At 49.0% G+C, this 25,183-nt stretch overlaps 9 protein-coding genes across 9 annotated transcripts; 6 read left to right on the top strand and 3 right to left on the bottom strand.

The window, feature by feature from the left end:
* Positions 1–2,304: 2,304 nt before the first annotated feature.
* N7537_011993 (putative PAB1 binding protein (Pbp1)) lies at positions 2,305–6,061 on the top strand (the record flags this gene model as incomplete). The annotated part of the gene is made up of 5 exons (XM_056903047.1): positions 2,305–2,614; positions 2,893–3,082; positions 3,135–3,408; positions 3,466–5,802; positions 5,856–6,061. The coding sequence occupies exons 1-5, from the start codon at positions 2,457–2,459 to the stop codon at positions 6,059–6,061; spliced, it is 3,165 nt and encodes a 1,054-aa protein (XP_056748334.1). The 5' UTR covers positions 2,305–2,456.
* A 5-nt stretch (positions 6,062–6,066) lies between these two features.
* On the top strand, positions 6,067–6,480 carry N7537_011992 (uncharacterized protein; the record flags this gene model as incomplete). Its single annotated transcript, XM_056903046.1, has 2 exons — positions 6,067–6,280; positions 6,377–6,480. 2 exons carry the CDS (start codon positions 6,067–6,069, stop codon positions 6,478–6,480), a joined length of 318 nt encoding a protein of 105 aa, XP_056748333.1.
* Positions 6,481–7,803: 1,323 nt separating this feature from the next.
* N7537_011991 (uncharacterized protein) lies at positions 7,804–8,325 on the bottom strand (the record flags this gene model as incomplete). Its single annotated transcript, XM_056903045.1, has 1 exon — positions 7,804–8,325. The coding sequence occupies one exon, from the start codon at positions 8,323–8,325 to the stop codon at positions 7,804–7,806; it is 522 nt and encodes a 173-aa protein (XP_056748332.1).
* A 524-nt stretch (positions 8,326–8,849) lies between these two features.
* On the top strand, positions 8,850–11,661 carry N7537_011990 (COPI-interacting protein CEX1; the record flags this gene model as incomplete). Its single annotated transcript, XM_056903044.1, has 9 exons — positions 8,850–8,972; positions 9,045–9,182; positions 9,250–9,360; positions 9,420–9,566; positions 9,637–10,010; positions 10,067–10,361; positions 10,411–10,614; positions 10,665–10,837; positions 10,890–11,661. The coding sequence occupies 9 exons, from the start codon at positions 8,850–8,852 to the stop codon at positions 11,659–11,661; spliced, it is 2,337 nt and encodes a 778-aa protein (XP_056748331.1).
* Positions 11,662–12,597: 936 nt separating this feature from the next.
* Positions 12,598–14,031, bottom strand: N7537_011989 (flavin monoamine oxidase family protein; the record flags this gene model as incomplete). Its single annotated transcript, XM_056903043.1, has 1 exon — positions 12,598–14,031. The coding sequence occupies one exon, from the start codon at positions 14,029–14,031 to the stop codon at positions 12,598–12,600; it is 1,434 nt and encodes a 477-aa protein (XP_056748330.1).
* Positions 14,032–15,815: 1,784 nt separating this feature from the next.
* Positions 15,816–19,546, top strand: N7537_011988 (chromate transporter; the record flags this gene model as incomplete). Its single annotated transcript, XM_056903042.1, has 7 exons — positions 15,816–16,070; positions 16,129–16,250; positions 16,312–16,880; positions 16,936–17,538; positions 18,089–19,127; positions 19,210–19,286; positions 19,368–19,546. The coding sequence occupies 7 exons, from the start codon at positions 15,816–15,818 to the stop codon at positions 19,544–19,546; spliced, it is 2,844 nt and encodes a 947-aa protein (XP_056748329.1).
* A 1,055-nt stretch (positions 19,547–20,601) lies between these two features.
* Positions 20,602–21,467, top strand: N7537_011987 (zinc finger MYND domain-containing protein; the record flags this gene model as incomplete). Its single annotated transcript, XM_056903041.1, has 4 exons — positions 20,602–20,620; positions 20,673–21,186; positions 21,244–21,331; positions 21,390–21,467. 4 exons carry the CDS (start codon positions 20,602–20,604, stop codon positions 21,465–21,467), a joined length of 699 nt encoding a protein of 232 aa, XP_056748328.1.
* A 434-nt stretch (positions 21,468–21,901) lies between these two features.
* N7537_011986 (bZIP transcription factor) lies at positions 21,902–22,990 on the top strand (the record flags this gene model as incomplete). The annotated part of the gene is made up of 1 exon (XM_056903040.1): positions 21,902–22,990. The coding sequence occupies one exon, from the start codon at positions 21,902–21,904 to the stop codon at positions 22,988–22,990; it is 1,089 nt and encodes a 362-aa protein (XP_056748327.1).
* A 161-nt stretch (positions 22,991–23,151) lies between these two features.
* Positions 23,152–24,854, bottom strand: N7537_011985 (MFS transporter; the record flags this gene model as incomplete). The annotated part of the gene is made up of 3 exons (XM_056903039.1): positions 23,152–23,766; positions 23,836–24,411; positions 24,471–24,854. 3 exons carry the CDS (start codon positions 24,852–24,854, stop codon positions 23,152–23,154), a joined length of 1,575 nt encoding a protein of 524 aa, XP_056748326.1.
* Between the last annotated feature and the right edge of the window lie 329 nt (positions 24,855–25,183).

Raw genomic sequence — 25,183 nt, 5'->3', positions numbered from 1 at the left:
GACCGAGGTAGTGAGAACGGAAAGTGAGAAATAGGGCAGAAGCGAGCGAGTGTGCCAAGCATGTGTGAAGATGATGCCCAGCCTCCTGTCAACTTGGCGCCTTACCACGCCCGAACCGATGATCGGCAACAATTTATCCCCCCAATACCATAAATACCATACGATACTGTATAGCCCTGTAATGATGTACAAGGGACCGGGGCAACGCGTTACTCGAGAGTTCAGGCCGCAGTAGTTGGTACATATATACGCATGTATGTACTTTGTGAATTGATCATTGACAATTGACCTCCAATTTGATGCCATATGATCACATGCTTATATTATCTGTCCTTTCAACATCATAATACATACAACATAACAACATACAACATACAACATACAATAGAACATAAAAAGGACAAATGGGCTCATCCCTCACCGCATCCACTGATAAGTACCCGATTGATAAGGTCCTTGCCTTTGTCCCTTTCAACTGTTCCACTTCAGCTCCACTCCAGCTCTATTTATACTTGTCTTGTAGGATGGGTTTAAGTTATTTCGGTTACTATTGTATTTTTGCACTACTTACTCAGATCTTTCGTATAGAATTCATTACTCTCTTCCCCATAGGAGGAAGAATATCAGGCCCACCAAGTACAGAACGAACAACCCTGCTAGCCCAAAATACGGCAGCCCAACCAACGTAACGCCTAACTCCATTCCTGTCTAGAACAACCATGGAAGGAGACTTCAGCAATGGCATTGAAGAGCCAATAAAATGCAGGGATTGAGATACATATCATGTAAAGTTATTAGGCCCTATTAAATCCGGACAATATTGCTTGGAGTTAGAGCCTCATTTTGATATAGCCAATGTTTCAGGTACGCAGAGTGGCAGGATTAAAGCTAGGTTAGAGCTGGTGTAGTCTGGTGCCCACGGCGATGATGATGCCATGATGGTATATGAAACAGCTGGCGCGGCCAGGACAGTAGCCAAACTGGCGAATACCATGAGGCAGAATGCACATGCCCTGTTTCCATGCATTGATTGTCATATTATTCCCCAGAACGGATGTCTATCATGGCATACCCGAATTGATTTGCGAATCCAAGGGCGCTGACTAACACTCGAATGCAATGTGGTTGGAAGTTGGATCTATCTAGTATCCAAAGCCACTCGATTAGTTGTCTCTTAAACAACTTTGACATATATAGATCGCCGATGATCTAAGGTATTAACTGTTTCATCCCGGGCGGCTCCTGATGTTGCCTTTGCAATACTGACAGGGAATATTCCAAGTTGGAATATTGAGGTTCCAACACATGAGCCTATATTGTATGGAGGTACCCAGGTCCACCTGGACACACCCAGGGCTGTATCAGTTGATACATAACATGATTTTACCCCTTAGCCAAAAGATCATAATTTCAATTGAGAGTCTAATTGTGTGGTGGTATATATATTGGACCCCTCTGCAGGAGATCTCACTGAGTCACTAGGGTCTACTTCCAAGGTTAGTGGCTGAGCGTTATAGAACGGCAGCTAAAATAGGAAAGCCCCACCGGAGAAGTACCCATGGAACCAGATATATATAGTGACCTCGGGACCTATGACCTCAGATATGACATCTGGAGGTAGAGTGTATGTATATACCCCAGAAAGTGGCAACCAAGAGAAAGATATCAAGTAAAATATCACTTATTATGATCTGAATAATAGCACAAATCTCTGAATGGCCGATAATGCAGTTGATTGTACAAGTTGATGTATGGATACATATGTGTACTCATGCGTGTTTACTTGTTTCTATTGGTAGTTCCCTGCTTTATGCATCGGAAATGAATACATATATCTTAAAGGGTTCATGGGTCCTGACCCTATATCGCACAAATGCCATCATTCTGTATTATGGTTAATATAGTCTTAAACTCTGTGAGGGGTCAAATAGTATGGACGGAGCTACCTCAGCCTGACCCGTACTCTGGCAGTAACATTGGTAATTGGCTTATTCCTAGGGTTGGAGGTCCAAGAGCACAGAATACTTATAAGAACAATACATATTATTCCTTTGTGAGATCAACAATAATGTTCCTATTAAGACATTTGCACTCACAACGCTAAAAAAAGAGAGAGAAAAAGAAACAAAAAAAAGAAAAAGGGTGTAACACACAAATACAATACCATACGCGTGACTTCTCTCTCCAGTCCCCTTCTCCCATCAACTTGCGACAAGCCCATTTCTCTTTCCTCTATTTTTTTTATCCTTCTGTTCCCTTCCATTCTTCCTTATTTTCTTGCCATTGGCATTCCGGTATCTCCACAGTGTGGTGGTTGCTTATCCTTCCCCCTCACTTCCCCCCCAAGTCCTGTTTGTGCAGGCGGTGTGTTGTGGCATCGTGCCTCATCCTCGCGGCTTTCCGCCGTGCGAAGTTCCACGACGCAAGCTTGCCCTGACTGACACCAAAGTCAATCAATGGCTTCCGCTCTCAACTCTGTGCCGGCCAACAACGCGTCTGGCAATGCCAGCGCGGGTGCCCCCAACCCCGGCCGATCCACTCTGAGATCCAGTAACAGCACCAAGGGGTCCGACAACCGACGACAGTCGGGCAGCCCCGTCGATGGCGGACAACGGTATGTTCAGCTCTTCCTTTTAGACAACATTTTCTTGTGTATTTCCATCTTCTCCGGACTTGGGGAACTCCCATTTGTTTTTATCGTGCCCTTCCCTTGTCTTATTGGCGATTGAGCTCGTGCACGCACCTTTGAGCCGATGAGCTCTGTTGCAGGCTTGCATCGGGTTGTGCGCCAACAAGAGCCAATTGAAGTCGTCGGATTCGATGATAAAAATGTATTGTCGTTCTCTGTTTCATGACCAGTTACCACTAACGCAAGCATGTTCTACTGCATAGGCGCACAAACTCCCACAAGGCCTGGACCCAAGGGACCAACCCCATCACTCAACGATCTTCATACACTTCATCGAACGGCAATATGACCCACCAGAAACAATCTGGGTCCCCGAGACCCAACCAGAAGGAGTCGAACACCCCTGATAGCCATGCTCATGACCGTCTTGTTTTCTTATTCGCTAGCTTCATTGTAAGCCAAGTCGCACCACCATACTGTCGATTAATTCTAAACTGCTACCTAGGGCCTACACACCACCATTACCACCAAGACCGGAGAGAAGTTTACTGGTATCTTCTCTTCCTCGACCATGGAGCCCAACGAACTTTCGTTCCTGCTCAAGATGGTCCAGCGAACCTCGCAAGAGGGTCAGCCCCGGATAAACGGTGTCAGCGATGTTGCAACTCCGTACATAGGCTCTGCGCCCGAGCACACCATGACGTTCGATATTAAGGATGTCGTCGACATTGCCGTTCCAAACGTTACCACAGCCGAAGTTTCAGCCAAGGAACCAAACGGTACGGCTTGCTTTGTTTAGTCAGATTCGTTTGCGTGTATACTAATCTAGACCACAGGCGCTTCGCAAGGTTTCAGAACCGACAGTGATATCTCCGGAAACCGAGCTATGCGAGAGCGCACCTTGCAGCGCTGGGAACCTGCCGAGACTGACATTGATATGTCACTCGAAACGAGCAACACATCTGCGGGATGGGACCAGTTTGAGGCAAACGAGCGGCTTTTCGGCGCCAAGACCAACTATGATGAGAACATCTACACCACTCGCCTTGATCGTTCGGATCCCAACTACAAACAGAAGCAGGCGGAGGCAGCTCGGATCGCCCGTGAGATTGAGGGACAGGATGTGGACAACTCCCACATGCGTGAGGAGCGTGGCCTTGTAGCGCCGGATACTGGCGACCAAGACGAAGAAGACAAGTACAGTGGTGTTCGCCGCGAAGACAAAGCCTTCCCTCCCCTACTTTCCGGCCAGCCAAACAAGTACATGCCCCCTGGACGCCGCCAGGCAGCTCCCCAGCCTGCTGCGACTCCTAGTGCACCCACCAAGCAACCTGTTGCTTCTCCGGTCCCCGCTGCTCCTATCCCAATTCCCTCTCAGACTGTGGCAAAGGAAGCTGCACCCTCAGAACAGCAAGCTGAGCTGGTCGCATCGCTGCAACCCACGACAGATACCGAGCAAAAGAATGCCTTGGGCAAGGGTGTCGCACCTGCGGTATCTACTGCATCCGCTATACCGGCTGCAAAGCGAGCTGCACCTGAAAATGCGACCGCAAACGTGGAGGTAGAGGTGCTGGATCATTTCCGTCAGTTCGCAAATAGCGAGAAAATCAAGATGCAGGAACGCCGTCGCAACCAAGCCTCATATGACCGAACCATGAAACTCAACGAGCTGATGAAGTTTTCCAAGAGCTTCAAACTCTCGACTCCGGTGCCGAAAGACCTTGTTCCTATCCTAGCCAAGGACCGGTTGAAGCAGGAAGCAATTATGCAACGAGCGCTGCAGCAGGGAGACGACAAGACCACCCCGAAGGTTACCACACCTCCCATGGAACAACAGCCACCTGCTCGTGGTGCCGGACCCACTGGAGCTGTGCCCCCGTCTGCACCCGCTGATCGTCAGAACTACAACCGCACTCGTCAGGGCTATCCTCCCACCGGGCCTCTCGCGGGTGCTGGTGGAAGATTCCCTCAGCAAGTCGTTCCGCCGGGACGTCCTGGTGTTGGCATGCTCAGTCATCGACTAGCGGACAATTTGCAGCAACGAAAGGGCGCGGGAATGGGACCTGTTCCAACTCCACTTCCGATTCAAGATGCCCGTGGACCCCCAACTGGTCCTGCCAGCGAGCAGCAGAGAATTACCAGCCCCGTCAAATCGCAGGCCGGGTCTTCCGCAGGAACCAAGTTCAATGTCAAAGCTATGGAATTCAAGCCAAACCCCGCAGCAAGTACTTTCACCCCTGGTACCTCGGGAGCTGCTGCAAGCCCACGGCCGTTCTCTCGTAACCGATCTGTGTCGCGCGCCACAACGCCGACTGCATTCTTTGGCCCAAGGAAGCCACTGCCTATCTCTGAACGCCCATCGATCAGCGACCAATTCAATCCCATCAAGCGCATGAAGAAGGAGAATGCAGAGACTGCCGAGAGGTTGATTCTGTTGAATGGAGGTATCCCGCCACCCTACAAGACTTTGCCAACTTGGGACTTTGCGGAGGGCACCGAAGATAAGACGTACGATCAGATGTTTAAACAGCCAGTCGGCGTGCCAACAGTATCGCCCCAGGGTCGCTCCGTCTCCAACAACCCCAATATTCCCCAGCAGCATCAGGTGCCCTTCCACTTCCAGCAAGGTAACCCAGCGATGCCGCCATCTTCTGGTCCTTCGAATGGACCCCATGGTCTTCACTCTCAGGGACCCCATGGCCCCTCCCATGATGATCACCACCGCATGCAGTTGTCCGCTTCAAACTCCCAGGTTTTCCCGTCCCCGCGAATGCAACATGGATACCCGTCCCCCATGGCTCCCCATGCCCAGCTTTCCTTCCCCCAACCGGTTCCGCAGTTTTACGGTGGTCCTCAACCTGGCCACATGAGACCTTTCCAGGGTGGTGGTCCTCAGTTTGTGAATGGCGCTCCTATGATGGCGCAGCAGGCCTCGAATGGACCCTACATGGGAGTCCCGCAAGGCATGACTCCGTATAACGGACAGATGCCCATGTACTCCCCGAACCCGGGCCATGCTTATCCCCAACATGCACCTCAGCCGCATAGTGGGTACCCAAGCCCGAGCCGAGGTGCACCGATGATGATGCACCAGAACTCGCAATCCGGACAGCCACCCCAATCAATAATGTTTATGCCCGGCCAACCCGGATATCCTCAGCAATCGGGACATAGTGAGTTTAGCTACAGTGCCCCATCAAGCATCTCCAGTTTTTAACCAACCCAGTGCCCCCCAACCGTGGCAACTACCCACAGCAGCCTCACTTTTCCTCAAGTCCTCATCAACCGCATCATTTCCCACCTAACCAGCATCGGACTCCCAGCAACGGCTTCAACCAAATGCCTCAAATGCCCCCCCAGATGTCTGCTAATACCCCAGCAACAACCCCTGGAACTTCCCACCCAGCTGAGGCAACGGATGAAGGAAAATGAACTACATGGACCATGAAGCCGTGAGCGGTTCCCTCGAACGATGCTACATCCTATCGCTTAGCTGTGACTTGCCCGCGCTCTGCATTATTGGCAACCGCCAACTCAAATACCCCGGTTACTCTTCCATGACCGTATCTTCATCTGTTTCCCCGTCATCGACGCGGCCTTCAAAACATTTGAATACTGCGGTGAACTTCATGTCGTCTCAAGACTTGCTCGGTGAGTGAACAGTTTTGTGGTGTTGGGCAAAAATCCGCTAACCCTATGATCAGACATGACAGATCAATCTACCAGTTGTGCCTATCTATTTTCCAGATCTCGATCTGGTGGTGTACATGAAAACCGAATTTCTAGGCGATGAACTCATTGAAATCGAGCACTTGATATCCAACCTAGCTCATCGTCGTATGCCTCCCTAGTGCACAACATCTCCACATGCGTCATCATCGAGTTGAAGTCTTGAGGGTTTCTCTTTTACCTAAGATGTTCTCTTCTGGTTTTCTCTTATCTTGTTTCTTTTTTTTCTTTTATCTCTTCTCTTGCTTTCTTCTCAGTTGGTTGGCGGCCTGTGTGTCCACTTGGTGGGCTCACTGGTCCTTGTACCTTCCACGGAGGGAAGCGAGGTCTGCAATGGGTTGTGTCTCAAAATGGAGACAATTGGTCGGATGGTGATGTGAATGAAGGTGATCGGTCTACGGGAGGAAGCAGAGCAGTGGGCGAGGCGTGGTTGAAGATGTGTGTGAACTTGACAAGTACAGATAGCTCCAGCAGACCCCCGGCCACCTGGCAATGAAATGGTTATCTGAAAATTTCCGTCATTCTGTGTAGATGAAAGTAGTTTATATATAGTGAAGCAGTTTTCGCCTGAAATATCAAGAAAGAACCATACCATAAAAATACATTCAGAAATATGTACCAAGGCTGCATAAGGGGCCGACCATTCTTGTATTCTATATAGAAGCACCCCAGCGTCACCACCTGTATTGACACTCAACATCTAAATCGTATAATGAATCCAAACCAAATATCGGCAATGATAGATAACCTGTGGCAGATGTCAGCAGCTGCACATCACCCCATTTCAATGAATAATGAGTCAAGTGCAAGGGGAAGTATCTCCTCAGGTTTAATTTCAACAGCGTCATCATCCAAGCCACAGACACCAGACATCAACCCACCGCGGTGCTTCATCCCATTGCAAATTCCTCTGACCACACCATAAAAAGCCCCAGAACAAACCCCCGAGACACCACCAAGCATCACAAAAACCAAATACCTCCAGCCCACACCTCAATCAACACACTTCTCCGTCTCCCAACTTCCAACCACCCACAACAACACGCCCACACCACTATTCACAGCAGATAAAAAAGAGAAAAGGAAGAAAGAGAGCAGCCAGGAATGTCACTCCCCAAGTAGTCGGAGAGAAGACTATAGAGAAGTCCGTGTTCCGCATAGCTAACAGAACGTCGCCAGCAAGAACACGTCCAACTCCAAATCACCCCAAACCCTCCTTCTCCTAATCCCCAAACCCTCGTACCCTTTACGCCACAGCCATTGGTTGCCAACCCGTCCTCATGGAAGTGAAGCGGACACGGCAACCCCAGATAGCGGCGCCACCTCCCCGTTTCCCATACTTTCTCGCGCCATAGACACGACACCGTACACGCTATCACCATAACACCCCAGGATAAGATCCTGAGGCGGTCCTCAAGCAATCAACACCGCAATATACAGGGATATTACAGCAGTCGAAAGCGAGCTCTAAGCGATGCGCACACGCGCCAAGCCCAGTTGCGGTACCGGTTTAGGACGGGTAGAGGCATAGATGTACACAATGTCTCCCATGATCCAGGACTAACGCCACTTTGTCCGGCGTGGCCACGAGCCATGGAAGTGCTGGCTAGGATCTTGCTGCTACCAGCATTCTGATGGGAGACGTATGTGTCCTGCTGGAAGAGTGGGGAGAATGATGCAATGTGAAGTTGGTTGTTGAGAGTGTGATCGGAGGAGGGTGTCGTCGTGGTCTGGGCACAGTGCTGTGATGCTGTGGCACCATCATGGCTGGTCCGATAGACGCGGAGTCTGGAAAGAGATGGTTGGTTCGTGCGCGCCGGGTAGTAGCTCTTGAAGTTCGCTCCGCGGTCGGTTTGTGGAGTTTTGCGTGGGTTTTGGAATTTGCGGGAGTACCATCGGGTTTGCTGGGTGAGTATTCTTTTGTGGTGTTGTGTGGTATTGGTCTGACCTTTTACCAGAGTTCGCATCATTGGAGAGGGAGGGCAACTTGTGTCGCTGGTTGAATTGTGTACTGTGTGTACACGCATGGGTAAGGGAATGGCGGACTTACTGGTCAATCAATAGGATTGTCGACTGTCGACTGGTGTGTGGGTGAGTGTTGGCTGGAAGAAAATAAGTTCAGTGGGTTGAGTATCGTAAGTTTCAGTGTCATTCGGCGACAAAATTAGACGCGTGGGATCGTGGCATGGAGATGAAGAAAAGAAAGATAAAGCGGAGCTTTATTTATAGGAGCACGTGGTGGCCTCAGGCAAGAACTGTTTATCACGATAAGGCGGGGTGAAAGGAGTTTGGCGTTCAATGGGTCTGGCTATTCTGACTTACAAGAACATTGTATCTGGTCTCTGATCATTTTTCAGTCACTATCTAGAGCTATCGATCTAATCATAAAACCCGGCCGCATATCGACCCCTTGGCCATTGGCCGCCCCGACTCGCGCACCCCGGACACCCCAAACAACTTCCCGAGCTGCCACATTGGCCACACCGCGGCCATGGATTTCCTGAAATCAGCCATCGGATCCGCCATCGCAAAGGGTGGAGGGCTCCCGTTCTCCCTCGGCGACAGAGTCGACATCGGTGATTCGGTTTGGGCTCTGCACAACGGTACGAAACGGGTACGGTGGCTTTTTGGTTTCTTCTCCATGCGGGACGAACTTCAACGGCTGACGATGCCGTGGCACATATAGGATGACGGTTCCGCTTGCAGTGTCTTTGTGTTTGATGTCAATGCGAACAAGTCGCGCCTCCCTCTTGCGAAAAATGCGGTGCGCAAGTCTAGGACGTTGCGGCATCCTGGTGTTATCAAGGTTTTGGATACGATTGAGGTATACTTGGCTCTCGGACCTTTAGTCTGAATGTCGGAATATAGTGCAGAAGCTTACATGTTGATAGACCGAGCACAATCTTTATATTGTCACAGAACGAGTCGTGCCACTCAGCTGGCCGGTGAAGCGACGGAGCTTGAGTGAGGAGACGGCTAAGTGGGGGTTGTGTACTGTGGCGGTATGATATTATTCAAAATCTGGTACTATGATATTGCTGAACAGGATTTTTCTGGACAGACTACCCTCAAATTCATCAACGACGATGCTTCCTCAGTTCACGGCGCCGTGCGCGCATCCTCGGTGTTCACGAGCGAGAGCGGCGAATGGAAGCTGGGAGGATTCGACATTCTGAGCTCTATGAAGGAAGACGATGCGATTATATATGTGAGTGGTCTTGGTTCGGGCTTTTTCAGGACACACTCCGAATGATGCCATATACTGACTCAATGCATAGACGTACGGAAGTAGTGTGCCCGATGCCGGTAGATACACGCCCCCGGAAGTTGTCAAAACAGGCTGGGATACTATCAAGCGCAATCCTTTGGCAGCAGTCGATGCCTACGGGTTGGGTATCTTGATATTTGAGGTTTTCAATGGGGGTTTCTCAGGCGGCGACCAAGCTGGCAAGACCACGAATATTCCTCCTAGCATGCAGCCAAGCTATAAACGTCTTTGCACCGCCAACCCAAAGCTTCGATTGAGCCCGGGGCATTTCGTGGAGCAGGGAAAGAAACAAGGTGGATTCTTCCAGACACCACTCATTCGAATGACTGAAGACATCGATAGCTTGGGGCTCAAGAGTGACGCTGAGCGTGAAGAATTTATTAAGTGCGTATATTCCACAGATCTGAACAATTTTGCGGCTAACATGTCGCCGCTTGCAGTGAGCTTGAAAATCTTTCTGATGACTTCCCAGAGGAATTCTTCAAGATGAAGGTGCTTCCCGAGCTACTCAAGTCTGTCGAATTTGGCGGCGGTGGGCCGAAAGTTCTTTCAGCCACCCTGAAGATTGGAGAAAAGCTGTCGGCAGAAGAATTCAATGCTAAGCTGACTCCTGTTATTGTGCGCTTATTTGGCAACCCTGATCGAGCATTGCGGGTTTGCCTCTTGGATAGCCTTCCATCAATGATCGACAACCTCCCCCAGAGGGTTGTCAACGACAAGATCTTCCCTCAAATGGTAATCCATTCGATTTTTAGGTATCGCACATTGTACTAACATGTCATAGACTTCTGGTTTCACCGATGTTGCCCCGGTGGTTCGAGAACAGACAGTGAAGGCTGTTCTGACTATCATCAATAAACTCAATGATAGGATTGTCAATGGAGAACTTTTGAAGTTCCTTGCCCGCACTGCTAACGATGAGCAACCTGGGATCCGGACGAACACCACCATTTGCCTTGGACGGATTGCAAAGAACCTAAGTCAAAGTGTAGGTGATTTATCTTCCATGCTAGGTCTTGCCGCTGACATTACATGCAGACCCGCTCCAAAGTACTTATCGCGGCATTCACGAGATCTATCAGAGACCCCTTTGTCCACGGTCGAAATGCCGGACTCTTGGCTCTATCCGCGACTATCGATGTATTTAGCGAGGAAGATTGTGCTGTTAGGATTCTACCTGCCATTTGCCCTGGACTTTTGGACAAGGAAAAGTGAGTAATGCGCTATGTCCCAAACTCTGGCCTGATTCTTACTGTTGGACAGATTGATTCGCGACCAAGCAAACAAGACACTTGATTTGTATGTCCAGCGGACACGGAAATATGCCAGCACGATGCCAGACACCGTCATACCCCCGGCCGCACCCGCTGAAGTCAACAAACCCGATGCTCGTGTTGGGACCCCCAATGACAACTCCTGGGCCGGCTGGGCCATTTCATCATTCACAAACAAAATCGCAACTGCCAACGGCGAGATCGAACCCACCGCCAACATTACCAAGGCTGTTGATCCCGATATTACCCGTTCAGCGTCGGTTCCTCGTCCCGCCAAACCATCACCCTCAACCCCAGCTGAACTACCAAAAACTCTCCTTCGTCCCGCAGCTCAGCCTTTGAACCGGTCAATGTCAGACCGCCCGGCCCCGGTAGTCCACGACGAGCCTGAAGAAGAGGGCGATGACGTCTTCGATGCCTGGGGTGCTATGGACGACGATGAAAAAGACGAAGATCCATTCACTGCCGCTGTAACCTCTCCCAAACCCACATCCCCTGTCCCCTCATCGACCAAAGCCCCCGCGGTGCCCTACGATGACGGCGGTGAGCCCGATTTCGCGGGCTGGCTAGCTGCGAAGTCTCAAACCAAGGCCAAAAATCCCCTGCCAAAGGGTCTGACCAAGGCCGCTTCTACCAACAGCGTTACCACACGATCAGCGCTGAACACCGCTAAGCCTCGGACTGTGGTTGCTTCTAAGAAGATCGATACTAAACCCAAAGACGAGGAGGTTGATGATGATTGGGGAGATGCATGGGAGTAATTTGGAAACACACCTTGCTCTCTCTTTTTTTTTTGGCTGTTCATGTCCATATCTCCGTCTAATGCAAGTGTAACGTGTCAATATCTGACAACCTTGGCATCGAGGGTGTTTTGGAGTCTGTACCACACTTGGCCCGGTGGTGTATTGATGATATCCCCTGTACTAGTCCCTAATAGATCTACCAATACTATCCCGACTATTCTTTTTTTCCCTTTCCCAATTCGAGGGTGTTAATTCCTATTGTACATATTATTTCTCAGCATCTGATGATACCACCATTCCCTAGTTCTTCAGAATTCTCTATCTCCTATTTCCCTTTCCTTTTCCCTTTCCTTTTCCCATTCCTTCTTTTGTGTCAACAACTTGACTCAATCCATAGCTATTTGTAACGCCTCCCGCCGCGCAATAACTCCGAGTCCCTCTGAATTTAGACTGAGTCTGGGGACCTGCAGTCCTCTTCTCCTCGTCCAGCATCTCCCGCAACATTGATAGCACGTCTTTCGGCTCTTCCCCTGCCCTTGCTCTCGCCCTCCGTCGTTCAAACTCCTTCCTATCTTGGCTCTCCTTCTGCTGCCTCTTCTGTGCCTCTCTCTCCGCCCTTATCTTTCGCTCTTCCATTGCCTTTTTTTCGCTTTCTCCCGTGCCTTTTCTGTTTATCCCTTTCCATCTCTTCTTTCATCTCTTGCTCCTGAGTGGAGATGCCAGAACACTGCCTCGACGGGCTCCTAGAAATCAGTGAAGAAATGCCCAAAAGATGATATTCATTGACTAAACCCATTCCTATAATGCGACTAACACAAGAATAATCCTAGCCAAGTCTCAAAGAAGTCATGTGCGTCCAAAGATTCAGATATAAAATCCAATTTTCCTGTCACTTTTACCCAAACCTCAAGATATCCACCAGCGAAAGAAAGTCCCTTAATCAAATCCCCCATTTCACCAATTCCTCAATATCTCCCCAGCAACCCGTTCCCCCGAACTGATAGCTCCATCCATATACCCAATCCACCTTAGCGAAGTCTCAGTTCCAGCAAAATGGATCCCCCCAACCGGAGCCCGTAAATAAGACCCATACTGCGTCAAAACCCCCGGTGGCATGAAAGCACTAGGACCACCATGGGAGAACTCCTCAAGATCCCACCGCTGAATGATAACATCGGTAGCATTTTCCACACGCGGACCAAACAGGTTCGCAAAACTCTCCTTGACTTGGTGCTTGACCTCGTCCTCGCTCGCAGTATCCAGCTTGCGCATCTCGTCCGCCTCGATGAACCCCATTATAGCCCCGAACGATCCATCGGCCGGCGAGTTGTCGTATGTCACTCGGATCGCTCCGGTGTCACTAACACCTTCTCCGTTGAGACCCTCGTCCCGCCACCAGGGGCTCGGGAAGATCGCAATCGCTTTGCCGAGTGCACCCAATGGCATGCGCTGGTTTAATTGGTCACGTTCGGCGGGCAGGAGGGCATCGAATATGATGCGGCTTGCTAGAGGCGGGGACATGGCGACGACGACATGTCGGGCTGAGATGGTGACTTTATCTGATGAGACTAGATAGCGGGATTCTTTGAGCTGGACTTTGCGTACGGGCGTGTTAAGGTAGATGTTTTGCGAACCAAGTCTCTCGGCGAGTAGTGTTGCAAGTAATTGTGTTCCACCACTCACTCGACTGTCCTGTGCACCGCCGTCGACGCCAATGAGACGATTGATGGTTCCAGGCCCGGTTTCATCTCCGGCAGCGGCTATGCACCATAATGAGTAGAGCAGAGATGGCTCCCTCAATTCTGTTGATAGGATGGCTGGGATGGCAACATTGAGGAGGACGCGAGAGTCGGCTGTCGATAGTCGAGAGTTAACGTATGTTTCTAGAGTCATTGAATCCAGCGCCGCGGCGTTCGGGGTATTCCATGGTGCTTCCAGGTCGACTATGCTAGCCAGAGTATTGATGTCGTTCATGAAGACTGCAAGTTCAACTAGGGAGTCTAGTCCCACGGGAGGAATACCGCCTAGGCTGTCTTGATAATGACGCGCCGTGCCGTTTCGATAGAAAGTTGATTTTCCCACTGTGTATGTCTTGTAGGTTGGTAGACCCAGTTCGGTTGCGAGAGCCAGCACGCGGTTTTGTGTTGGTCCAATGTATTCGGCCCCTAGTTCTTGGATGATATTTCCTGTGAGGTTGGCATTGAGCACGCGGCCACCGACTCGGTCTCGTGCTTCTAGTATGGCGAAGGATTTGTTCGCTGCTGCGAGACTTTTGGCGGTGGAGAGTCCTGATAGGCCACCACCTATTATGGCGACGTCGACTTCAGGGATGGAGGGTTCTGCAACCAGTGCATGGCAAAGGGGGATTACTAGCAGCAATAGGTGCATCACCCCGAAGGATAATCTAGAGTAAATTAGGCGCATACTTATCTTGGTATTTGACTGATATATGGTTGGATGTATCACTTCGATAACTTGCAATTGTCTGCATTCATCTCGAGGGATATTCAACGGACGGGTCTTATTTATCACTTGATTCACTTTACTGCCGACTACTACCCAACGTCAGAAAGTACAGAATACTACAATTAAACCGACCTAACGGGCCTAGAAGCAATTTCTTGTGATTAGAGTAGTACAAGCGACAGAAGGGGACAGACCAGAGAACATAGCCTTGTAGGTGTAGCCGTCGAAGCAAAATAAAAGCCAGCAAATGTTCAAACCCTCTCTGCATTACATTATGGTTGCTGGCATAGATATTTGCCCCATTCTCATCTTCCGAACCACACGACGAACAGCCTAGCAACGACCGACAAGAGGAGCAGTTGATATCTCACCCTATGTCTTCATCTCCGAGTCTTCTTCGGAAGATTCGTCTTCTGATGACTCCGTGGAGGATTCATCACTTGTTATTTTAATCGGCCATTCGGGATTTTCTTCGCATCTCAGTTGAGACTCGACTTTTCTCACCGGTTATTTCTCTGGCTCCTCTGGTTAGTCCTTTGACTCTTCGTCTGAAGATTCATCGTCTGACAGCTGAATCAGTCCCCTCGAATTGTCCTTGGGTTCCTTTGTCAGCTCTTCTTCTTCGGAGTAGTCGTCCTCATTCTCTTCTGATGATCAATCCTCCAAGGATTCTTTCTGTGTGAAAGACACGAGGATTCATCATTTCCCCCCCCCTTAGGTGTGTCATGTCTTCGCCTGTCGATTCATGCGCGACTGGAAACAGATCCGAAGTTTTGATAGACGAGCTTTCTTGCCTACTAATTGGTATTGTGATTTGCGTCGCTCTTCTTTAGATGACAACGAAGACTCCCCGTTTTCCGCCACCGCTCTGTGGTCATTTTGTTCCTGTTACAGAACCCTTTCCCCTCCGTAGACTCTCAGCACTCCTCCTCGTCGCAATTCCTGTAACTGTCGCCGTTTGAACGTAGGTTACTCCTCATCAATAGCATGATATGCTCGCTTTAAACCGACCTGCTGCTGTGGTAAGTCCGCAATTGGGGATAATAAAGGCATTTCAAATGACTCGGATGTCTCATAAACTGCATCCTCAAAGCGCTCGTTTTTTATTGGGGCATTGCTATTTTGTGTCAGAATGGAATAAGGCTCCTCTAGGCCATAAACAGGAACCTTGGTTTTTGTTGTGGTCTAGTGGTAAAATAGCCTGTGTTTTTCCAACAAAAGCTCCAAATTTGGTCCACATCTGGGTGACCCACATAGGCATCGACATACCTAGGTAGCTAAACAACTACTACAGCTTATGGGTTCCAAGATTTGCAGACCTCTTTCCCTTTTAACATCTTCTTCGGTCACTTACTTTTTCTCTATCATCTTCTTCGCCATCCACCATATGCTTTCTATTCTTTGCTTGGTCTCGCCTTCTCAATTTGGTAATGCCAATAACATTCAAGTCCAAATAGACTTTCCTAGAACCATGGTACAACACGTGCTTCATTACCTTATCATTGATTGGTTATTTTGACCCCGGGATTTTAACGAGCTTACTAAACGTCTTGGCTTGTTTCAAATTTCCGCTCAGGCAAGGTGACCTGGAAGGTACGGTGAACGTTCACATACAGCAACACTCGTGCACGTTTGAGAAGATTTAACCCTCCTTATATCTATTACCATTTGTACTTGGCGAATCCGCGCAGCTGTCAAGGAGGAGTATGCCACTTCTCTCCCCCTTTTCGCAATGCTTCTCTTCTCTCGTCCAGCTGAATTCCAAATGGAGAAGCCGCGGGGGTTTGAGGGGAAATGAGGGACCGGAAAAACCTATGTCAAGTCGTTTGTGGGACGTCTTTCTGCGTACTTGGGATCTAGGCTTTACTGCCTTCGGCGGGCCACCAGTACACTTCCAGATCCTACATAGTAGGTTCGTGGAGGGAAAGGGCAACAAGGAAAAATGGGTAGATGAACAGACTGTGAGAATCTTACTTCCATATTATTAAGCGCCATATGGCCTTCTAACGGATCTCCTAGTATCAAGAGCTCTTTGCTGTTTGTCAGGGCCTTCCGGGTCCCGCTAGCACGAAGATGATTTTCTGCCTAGTATTATTACATGCAGGATTTATTCCTGCCATGCTTGCATTTTTTCTTTGGAGGTGATTTATACCATTAAGTTACTAAGCCCGTCATCTGCTGATCTTCAACTAACAATGTCAGTCTTCCTGGTGCAATTGGCATGTATGCTCTCTCGCTTGGGGTGCAAAATATGAGTGAAACCCTACCCAAACCTGTCTACTCTTTACTTTCCGGTCTCAACGCCTCCACAGTAGGTATTGTTGCACTTGCAGCCGTACAATTGGCCGAAAAAGCTATTCGCGACAAACTATCCCGCATCCTTGTGATTTTTGGCGCATGTGCTGGTCTCTGTTACAATGCACTCTGGTATTTTCCCGTGCTGATGACTATTGGTGGCTTTCTGACGAGCGTCTGGGATGGATGGTTATATCAACAAATTCGGAGAGCAAAGATCGCATCGAAGGATAGACATAGTCGCCCAGAACAAGACGTGACAAATGGGGCCCCTATAGCCATGGACGATATAACTTTAGAAGAGAACGGATTGCAGAGGAGTGAGACGACGCGACAGCGAAGGATGGATCCTAGAACCGAAGGACTCCCACATAGTACAATTGATACCACAAGATCAGCGCAGTCCGCGGAAGCTGCTTCACAACAGCATATTATTCGAATTCGGGTCGGAGCTTTAGTCATGGGGATCTTCTTTGGTATATACATACCCCATCTAACAAAATTTCCGCGAATCAATACTAATATAGCTAGCTTCCTTCATCGGAATTCTTGTTGCCAGAGCCCAGATCACCACACCCCCATTAGTCCTCGACCTCTTTGCTAATATGTACCTTGCTGGCACTGTTATCTTTGGCGGAGGACCTGTTGTCATTCCCCTTTTACGCACCTATGTCGTCGATCCCGGCTGGGTCTCTAGTAGAGACTTCTTAATCGGCCTTGCTATTATCCAAGCTTTTCCCGGTCCTAACTTCAACTTCGCTGTCTTCTTGGGGGCACTAGCACTACAGAACTCGCGCTTTCCGACAGCCCTCGGTGCGTTTCTCGGCGGTTTAGGAATCTTCCTTCCGGGAATTACACTGGCCGTTGCAATCCAAGGCTTCTGGCGTGTATTGCGGAAGAAGAAATATGTGGTCGACTTTCTTAGAGGAGTGAATGCCACTGCGGTTGGGCTAGTATTTACAGCTGTATACCGCTTGTGGGAGATCGGATACCTGACTCATGAAAGAAGTGATGGACAGAGTCTGGGGAAAGAACCATGGTGGGTGGTTGTTGCAACGGTGACATATGCAGGGAGTGCATGGTTCCATGTGCCCCCACCTGTGGCGATTGTAATGGGTGCCATTTTAGGGTTATGTTGGTTTGGGGCTGTGGGGCGATGAATATATTCTGGCAGCCATCCTTGTTCATCTTTGTTGGAACACTCTCAGATAGTTCAGCTAAGGGCAAAACTAGCTCCACCGCTTTGCACTCTCCAGTCTCGCCCAGCGCCAAGGCGCTAGTTTGAAGATTGTAGACATTTTGTCGAATACCAAGTCCGAATACATGGTAGAAACCAGGTATTATACCGGAAACATCATATGAAATTAGGTACCAGGCATACTATACAAAAGTGCGTATTACAGTTAGTCATCATGGTCCGTATAGATTATTGAAAAAGCGGGTTTTGTCAATTTAGTTAGAGTCTTCAACATTGGTCATCTATACCATACATTGTTCGTACACCAGCTTTCTGTCACATTTGATTTGAATATTAGGACCTTATACTTCACGTGACTGTAAATCACCCTCCTATATCCCCAAATCGAGAACAACCTGAAGGAAGCCGCGTTCACACCCGTGGACTGAGGTCTCCTCGGCTGATTTCTGAGCAATATGTTATTTTTCGGTCTCGTGTTTTTCATAGGCCGGTCCATGGCTGCTTCTAACTCAACAGCTCTAGTCAGCTGGCAGTTAGAGGATAACAGCCGCTCCACATTTGCTCTGGTGTGGTCCTGTTTGTCAACGGTATTTGCCTGCACCTGGACAGTATTACACCCCGCTCTCCCTCGACGAAACTCGCCCACTGTGCGAATGATCATATCGAATTTCGCATATTGGCTCCTCGCTATCTTTTTCCCAGAGTACGTGTTCGTAAACGCTTCACAGATGCGTTACCGAGCAATGCTATTGAAGAATGTGTGCAATGAAGCGCAGAAAACCCGGTATCTTGAGTCGGTGGACCCGGAGGCTTGGTTGTCTAAACGGGCTAGGCCACTAGATCAAGTGCAAAACCAAGACTCTACTGGTCCCCATCCATTCCGCACCGAGTGGACACTTCGAAAATGTTTCTGTATTATTGCTGGTGGACTTGCCTTACAGACCCAGGATGGGTGGATTTACATCCTGCGACGAAGCGATATGAAACCCTTCATTGAGGCCGGGATAGTGGAAGACATAGACTTTCACGATCGTGAGGTTGAAGATCATGCCAAAGCAGATTCTTTAGGGAAGACCTTCACTGTACTCCAAACTAGTTGGTTCCTTTTCAACACAATAGCAAGATGGGCAACATCTCTGCCGGTTGCACCAATCGAACTAGCGACAGTCGCTTATGTTCCCTGTGCTGTACTGATGTACGCTATGTGGTGGTACAACCCTAAGGATATGACCACACCAATCACGATCTATGTGAGATGCGATCTAAACAATTTACCGACCCACCTTCTCGATCAAACGGCCACAAATCCGTATGGTTGGGTTCACCGTCATGCACAAGAAAAGAAACAGACCATGTTGTCTGTTTTTGCACAGGCTTCTGAGTGGTTTTTTGATGCAGCTGCAGGTCCTGCTGATACGTCAGGCGAATTGGCCTATGATGGTTTCTATAAGCCATCTCATGGATGCATTATAACCGCTGTCAATACCTTTGTTGCTTTCCTTTACTGTGGTATTCATCTCGCCGGGTAAATATTAGTCTACCCTTAACTAACTATATAGTCAGTTTCTTACTGTTGATTTACTAACATATATTCTTCTTCTTTCTAGATGGAATTTCCCATTCCCCACTGGAGCTGAACGAATTACTTGGCTTGTCTCATCGCTTGCCTGCGTTGTCATCGTTGGTATCTACAGTTTCGCGAGTACCATACCTATGTATGTGATTTGGTTTGAGTCAAGAAAGCTGTTTCCTTTCTATACTAAAGCATTCAATGCACGAAAGGGCTTTTGGTATCGGGTAATCCTGCTTGTTGAATTGATTTGCTTCGCCATATACGGGATTTTGCGTCTGGCTATGATGGTCCTAGCTTTCACATCATTGAGAGCTCTTCCGGTCGGCTCGTATACGACTGTCGAATGGGTGATGAGCATTCCACATGTCTAAAACTGGCTGATTGAATTGGATTTCTGGAGTTTGTGGAGCAATTGAGAAGATGTTGAGTCGACTACACGAAAGGCTAGGGGAAAATGGGTTGTTGGCACCTGGTTGTTGGTGCCTGACTCTTTGACCCTTCGGGCGAGGTTCTGCTCGTCTCTTCGCCTTTCTCCCGTTCTGTCCCATCTTCCAGCTTTTCGTTAACTTCTCATACGATCGACTGACGCCGCTTCTTTTCGCCGTTGAGGTTATAAGCCCCCGACATTCTTTCTGAGGATCCATTGGATGATCATCTCATGGAATTTTATAAAAGTGCCGTTTCGTGGATACCCTGTCGCATCACGACGTAGTGGACATCTGCGGATTTCTAGCTGCAATCTCTGTGTGAAACAAGCCTCTTTGGTCACTGACCCGGTCCTTGACTGAACCTCGGCCTCTATGTCCATTGTTGAGAAACAGCCGAGTGATGCATATGCCTTATGCCATCGGGTCGAGTACAAACAGCCTAGAATCAACTAGGTTTGCATACTCTGGACTGGCCCGGGTATGTAGGCTACCAGTGAATACCTAAGGAAAGTCTCCGTTGACCGCCATGATCTGGGCTTCCCCTGGTTCCATTGATATCTGTACGCACTGTTCAAGAATAGTCGGTTGCTTTGCTGCGTCTGTCCTTGACGGCATAAGACTTTACTGATGTATATGAAGGCGATGCAAAATTAGAAACCGTGTATATAATCAGGGATATAATCAAAATTGATAGAATTGAGTCAATCGTGAACAAAACAGGCAATAGCAGGCTTTTATATCCCACGATGTCTCACAAAGTCAAGCAAACGAGTTATTACGCCTTATCTCCATTGTCGCAGACCGCATCTTCCTCTTTCTTCGTGGATTCATTTTTTCCACTTTCTCCTACTTTCTCATCCACAAACTCATCTCATAACTTTCCTTATTATCCAATTACCTTGCTGTCACTGACCTTCTTCTATCGCGATTCGGGTCCCAGGCTTCAAGTCACTCAACATCAGGCTCAGCCCAACAGTGACACGGATCAAACGATAATCATGGGTCGATGGGGATGGCGTGAGTATCGTCCCTTTTACTCTCCCTCTGGTTTAACTAACGTCTATCTTAGGTCTGTTTGAAGGCGACCAGGATTTTGACATCGTTATCTCCATTTCCGACGACACTCTAGGCATCAAGACAGGTCAGTGGGAGTACAGGTTGAGTGCAATGGTTCATCAAAGTGACATGTTGGCTCCACCGGAGGCTGCTGTTGTCTACAGGACCGCCGAATATGCCTATGAGCTAGCCAACGTCATTGTCCCGTACATCCGCCAGAAACTCAACACTAGCAACTTCGGAGAACGGATGTTCGCTGCTAGTCGCGCCAAGGAATCGGACCCAGATGACCTCTTCCAAGAATCTAAGTACCGCACTATCATCTTGGGTGCTCTCATGATGCGAGCCGGTGCTCGCATCAACACAGCGGATCTCCAGCATCTGCGTGATCTAGTGCCCCAAATCAACTGTACCTCCCGTCACACACTCTTCAACGACCACGGCTTTAGAGCTCCGGGAAGGGCTCAGTTCCTGGCTGCCTTAGATCACTACCGCCCCGGGGTTGCACGTAGTTTCCAGGCGCCTAGGTGAGTTTGACTGGAAGACTGATGGATGAAGACACTTCATGCTAACGACCTTGATAGCTGTTTCAAGTGTGGAAATATCGAGGAAGACATCGGTCGCAAGCTTCTGCAATGCAAGAAGTGTATAGTTGCAACGTACTGCGGCAAGGTAAGCAAGATACAAACGAGTCGTCTAACTTGTGTTCATGGGTATTGATTCTTCATAGGACTGCCAGCGTGACCAGTGGCGCGAACATCGAGTGAGCTGCATTCCCCCAGGACAACGCCGGATGCTGAACGTCTGATCGCACCTTTCGATGAGTTCCAATAACACTGGGGTTGAAGGGGATCAAGGTTCATGTCTCTCACTGCGTTGTGAAGGAATGTCTACCTCATTATCCTCAATATCTGAGACCTAGCGTTACCTGACATATTTGTCGACTTTCTTCCTCCTCGGGGGATTTTTAATTTGCTCTCCTAGGTGTTGACGTAACCAATGAAGTCTCCAATTCAATTTACCCACTGGTGCTATTATATCATGGGAAGATTGCTAGAAAATAAGAGCATTGAAGCAAGAATTGCATCAACCAGACACAGAAATGGCACAAAGGATAGTCGAAGTATGAATTTGTAGATATCTGCATAATTATTATGCATAATCCACTTATGTCAAGTTATGCAGATATCGCACCTTAAATCCGCCGATCCCGTCGTTCCACGACATCAAAGCATCGAAGCAATGTCTTCCAATGAGAAAAAGCGCCTTCGAGATCGTCGCTCACAGAAAACTCTCCGAGAAAAGAAGCTGCGACATACATCCCAGCTTGAAGAACAGGTGGCGTACTGTGAACAGCATCACAACGACCAAGGCGTGCAACGCCTTCTCCAAGTAATTGAAGGGCTCCGCAAGCAAAATGAAGCTCTTCTCAAGCGCCAAAAGAGCTTGAAATCTCTGGTCAACTCCTGGGAGACAGAACTGGAGGAACCGGCCGCCACCGATGACTCCAGCCATGACCTGTCATCTCTGTATAAGGAGATGAGCAATCGAGAAGCCCAATTCTCCCTCCAAACGAACTTCAATGATTCAATACCCCCGCATGGTATAAGCAGCCTTCTCAACGCCCCCATCTCGGCTGCATCAACGCCACGCCAAAAACGATCCCCCTCTTTGGAGCCTCTTTCCGCCGTGACCACGCCTCTGTGGAACCAAATCCCGCCACACACTGACGACTTCGGCACACGCACCATGATCTCCTGTCCGTGGTTCCTCTACCCGGAGCTGGTAATCCCATGCCCAGATGTTCCCAATTCACCTCTTGACTTCATATACGGCACGAAAACAAACGCGCTAGCAGACCAGATTCATATGGCCCTGCAACGCCGCCCAGTCCGGGGTCCGGAGCGACTGGGTACTGGCTGGCTGACTTACCACTTCTCGAGATGGGTCATCGCGCCCAGCCCGGAGACTTATGGTCGACTCCCTGCATTTCTCAGGCCTGTGCAGGGCCAGATGACCATTCCGCATCCGCTCGTGTTGGATTTCATACCGTGGCCAAGGTTGAGGCTGAATTTAATTCGGCGGTGGCATGTTTACGGCAAGGACCGGGATGGTTTGTTCGGGTTCATGGCTTGTTGTGTTAAACTTCGATGGCCTTGGAATGAGACGGTTCTTGAACGCAATGAACAGAACGAGTTATGCATGAAAAAGGAGTTTTATGAGACGATCATGAGTGAGAGTGGGTGGGGGCTTACGGCAGAGTTTATTAGACGGTATCCAGATCTTGTGGAGGGGATGGATATTAATAAAATCGTGGTTGAACTTTTTTGATGAATGACCATAGTCGTGTACAAGAATTAATTTTCTATTAAGCTCTACTATATGAATTGCGCAGATGCACCTTCTAGTGGGTCGTTGAAACATTATCCCGATCATGGAGAGAGACAAGGTGGATGTGTAGGGAGTAAGATTCCCCTGAATATAGTAGCAGCTCAAGCCTTTTTGCCATCAAGATCCACAGGCCACTTCTCCCGAATCACCTTGCCGTACTTGATGAAGAGGATAGGAACCGGGATGAATGCCAAAGCCAAGAACCCAAGCAACGAGTTGCCCCATCCGATACCCAGATTACCAAACATCTTCGGCCCAGCAAGGGGAAGCAGAGCTCCAACCAGGGAGCGCGTGGCTGTCAAAGTGGCGTTGGCGGATGCTGCATATTTGGGATAGCAATCGATGATATATGTCTGGATGGGCATATACACGCCCATCATGCCGACACCAAATGGAAACATGCCAATAATAGGCACGATCCAAAACACGTGCTTATCGGCAGTCCACCCGTACCAGAAGAAGCTAATTGGAAGGATGCAGGCGAAGATGATCATCGTTGGGAGGCGCATCTCGGGTTCAAACTTGCCGCCGTTCTTTGCTGTAGCTGCCGAAACCATCCGGTCGTTTGTGAAGGCGATCATTGCTAGACCGCCAATAAAACCAAAGCCAATACCGAGATATGCAAGTCCTGATAGCCCAACGGAGAAGCCATATGTCTTAGTGAAGACGCTTGGGATAGTTGTGAAGAAGAGGTAAAGCAGGCCGTAGATGAAAGCCTAGAGATAGAATGTTAGCGAACTACATTTTGGAAAGGAGTTTTTGTGTATCACGAAGCTCAGACTCACCATATAAATGCAGAGAAGGAAGACAATCGGCGACTTCACAAACAGCAAAATAGGCCTCTTGAAACTCTGGACCAGAATCTGTCCCAAACCAGCATGCTCCGCATCCGTGTCATAAGCACTCCGCAAATCCGTTCTCCCCGTTTCCTTGGCTACTTTCTCAGTCTTCCACCGAATAAGAACATCGGCATAGGTCTCTTTGTTCAGAACCTCAACCCCGAACGACACCACACCCCCCAGAATAAGCAGTAACCAAAATACCCAGCGCCAGCCAGCTTCCATTCCGAGGAATCCACCTGCAATAGGCCCAATCACAGGTCCAATCAGTGGTCCCATAGCCCAGACGGATGTTGCCATGCCGCGCTGCTCCCGCGGGAATAGATCTGCGATTACACCCGCGCCGAGTGTTATACATCCTGACCCGCCGATTCCGGCGAACAGACGGCAGACGATAAGGGTCTCGATGCTGTTTGCACGTGCGCAGCCGATTTGCCAGACCACGAAGAACCAGTTTGCACCGCTGAGGACGACGCGGCGGCCGTAGACTTCGCTCAGAGGGGCAAGTAGAAGGGGGCCAAACTAGATCGGTCAGGTTAGATGGGTTGGATTTCATAGAAGATGGGGTTGGATTGGCTCACTGCATATCCGAGGATATAGATGCTGACACTGAAAGACAATATTGTCTCATTCGTTACTCCGAACTCTATCGCCACGTATGAGATGGCGGGTGAGAACATGCTCGAGGCAAGAGGGGAGATCAGAGTCATAACACTGATCAGAGCGAGCAAGGACCATTTTTTGCTGGGGGCGAAGTTCTGGGGATTATTGGGATCATCTTGTCCGTCCCAGCCTACTATTCCGCGGCTGAGGTCGGTTTCTGGGAATATTTGTTTGGTTTGTGTTGATGTCTCGGCGGTTTGGTTTGTTGACTGTTTTTCGAGGTCCGGGGTTAGGTTTCTGACACTGTCCGCCTCGTTGAGGGTTCCATGATTTGAGATGGACTCTTTCTGGAGAGTATCCATGATGAGTGACAAATGTTTGTCGGTATATAAACAGGAATGAATGTCCTTGGTGTTTGGGGGTAGTATAGAGGGAAAGGAAATAGATGGGCGTGCCAAGGAGAAGCAAGGTTAAATAGTCCAAAATGAGTGGCAAAGAAGGAAGGATCGATCAGATATAAAAGCAAAAATTCTAAGAAAAGATACACTTCAGGTTATGATCAGCAGGGCGATATCCGAGGGGCTTTGTATAAATTCCCGGAGGATGCCCGTTTCTCTGATTCATTCGCCGACATTGGCATTCCTACTGCTTGTATTGAATCATAAATGCCCTTATGCTTATGAAAGTGGTT

Source organism: Penicillium hordei (genome assembly GCF_028827395.1).
Source record: "Penicillium hordei strain IBT 12815 chromosome Unknown utg000006l_segment0_segment0, whole genome shotgun sequence".
NCBI classification, from domain to species: Eukaryota; Fungi; Ascomycota; class Eurotiomycetes; order Eurotiales; family Aspergillaceae; genus Penicillium; species Penicillium hordei.
This window is presented reverse-complemented; position numbering and strand designations above follow the sequence as displayed.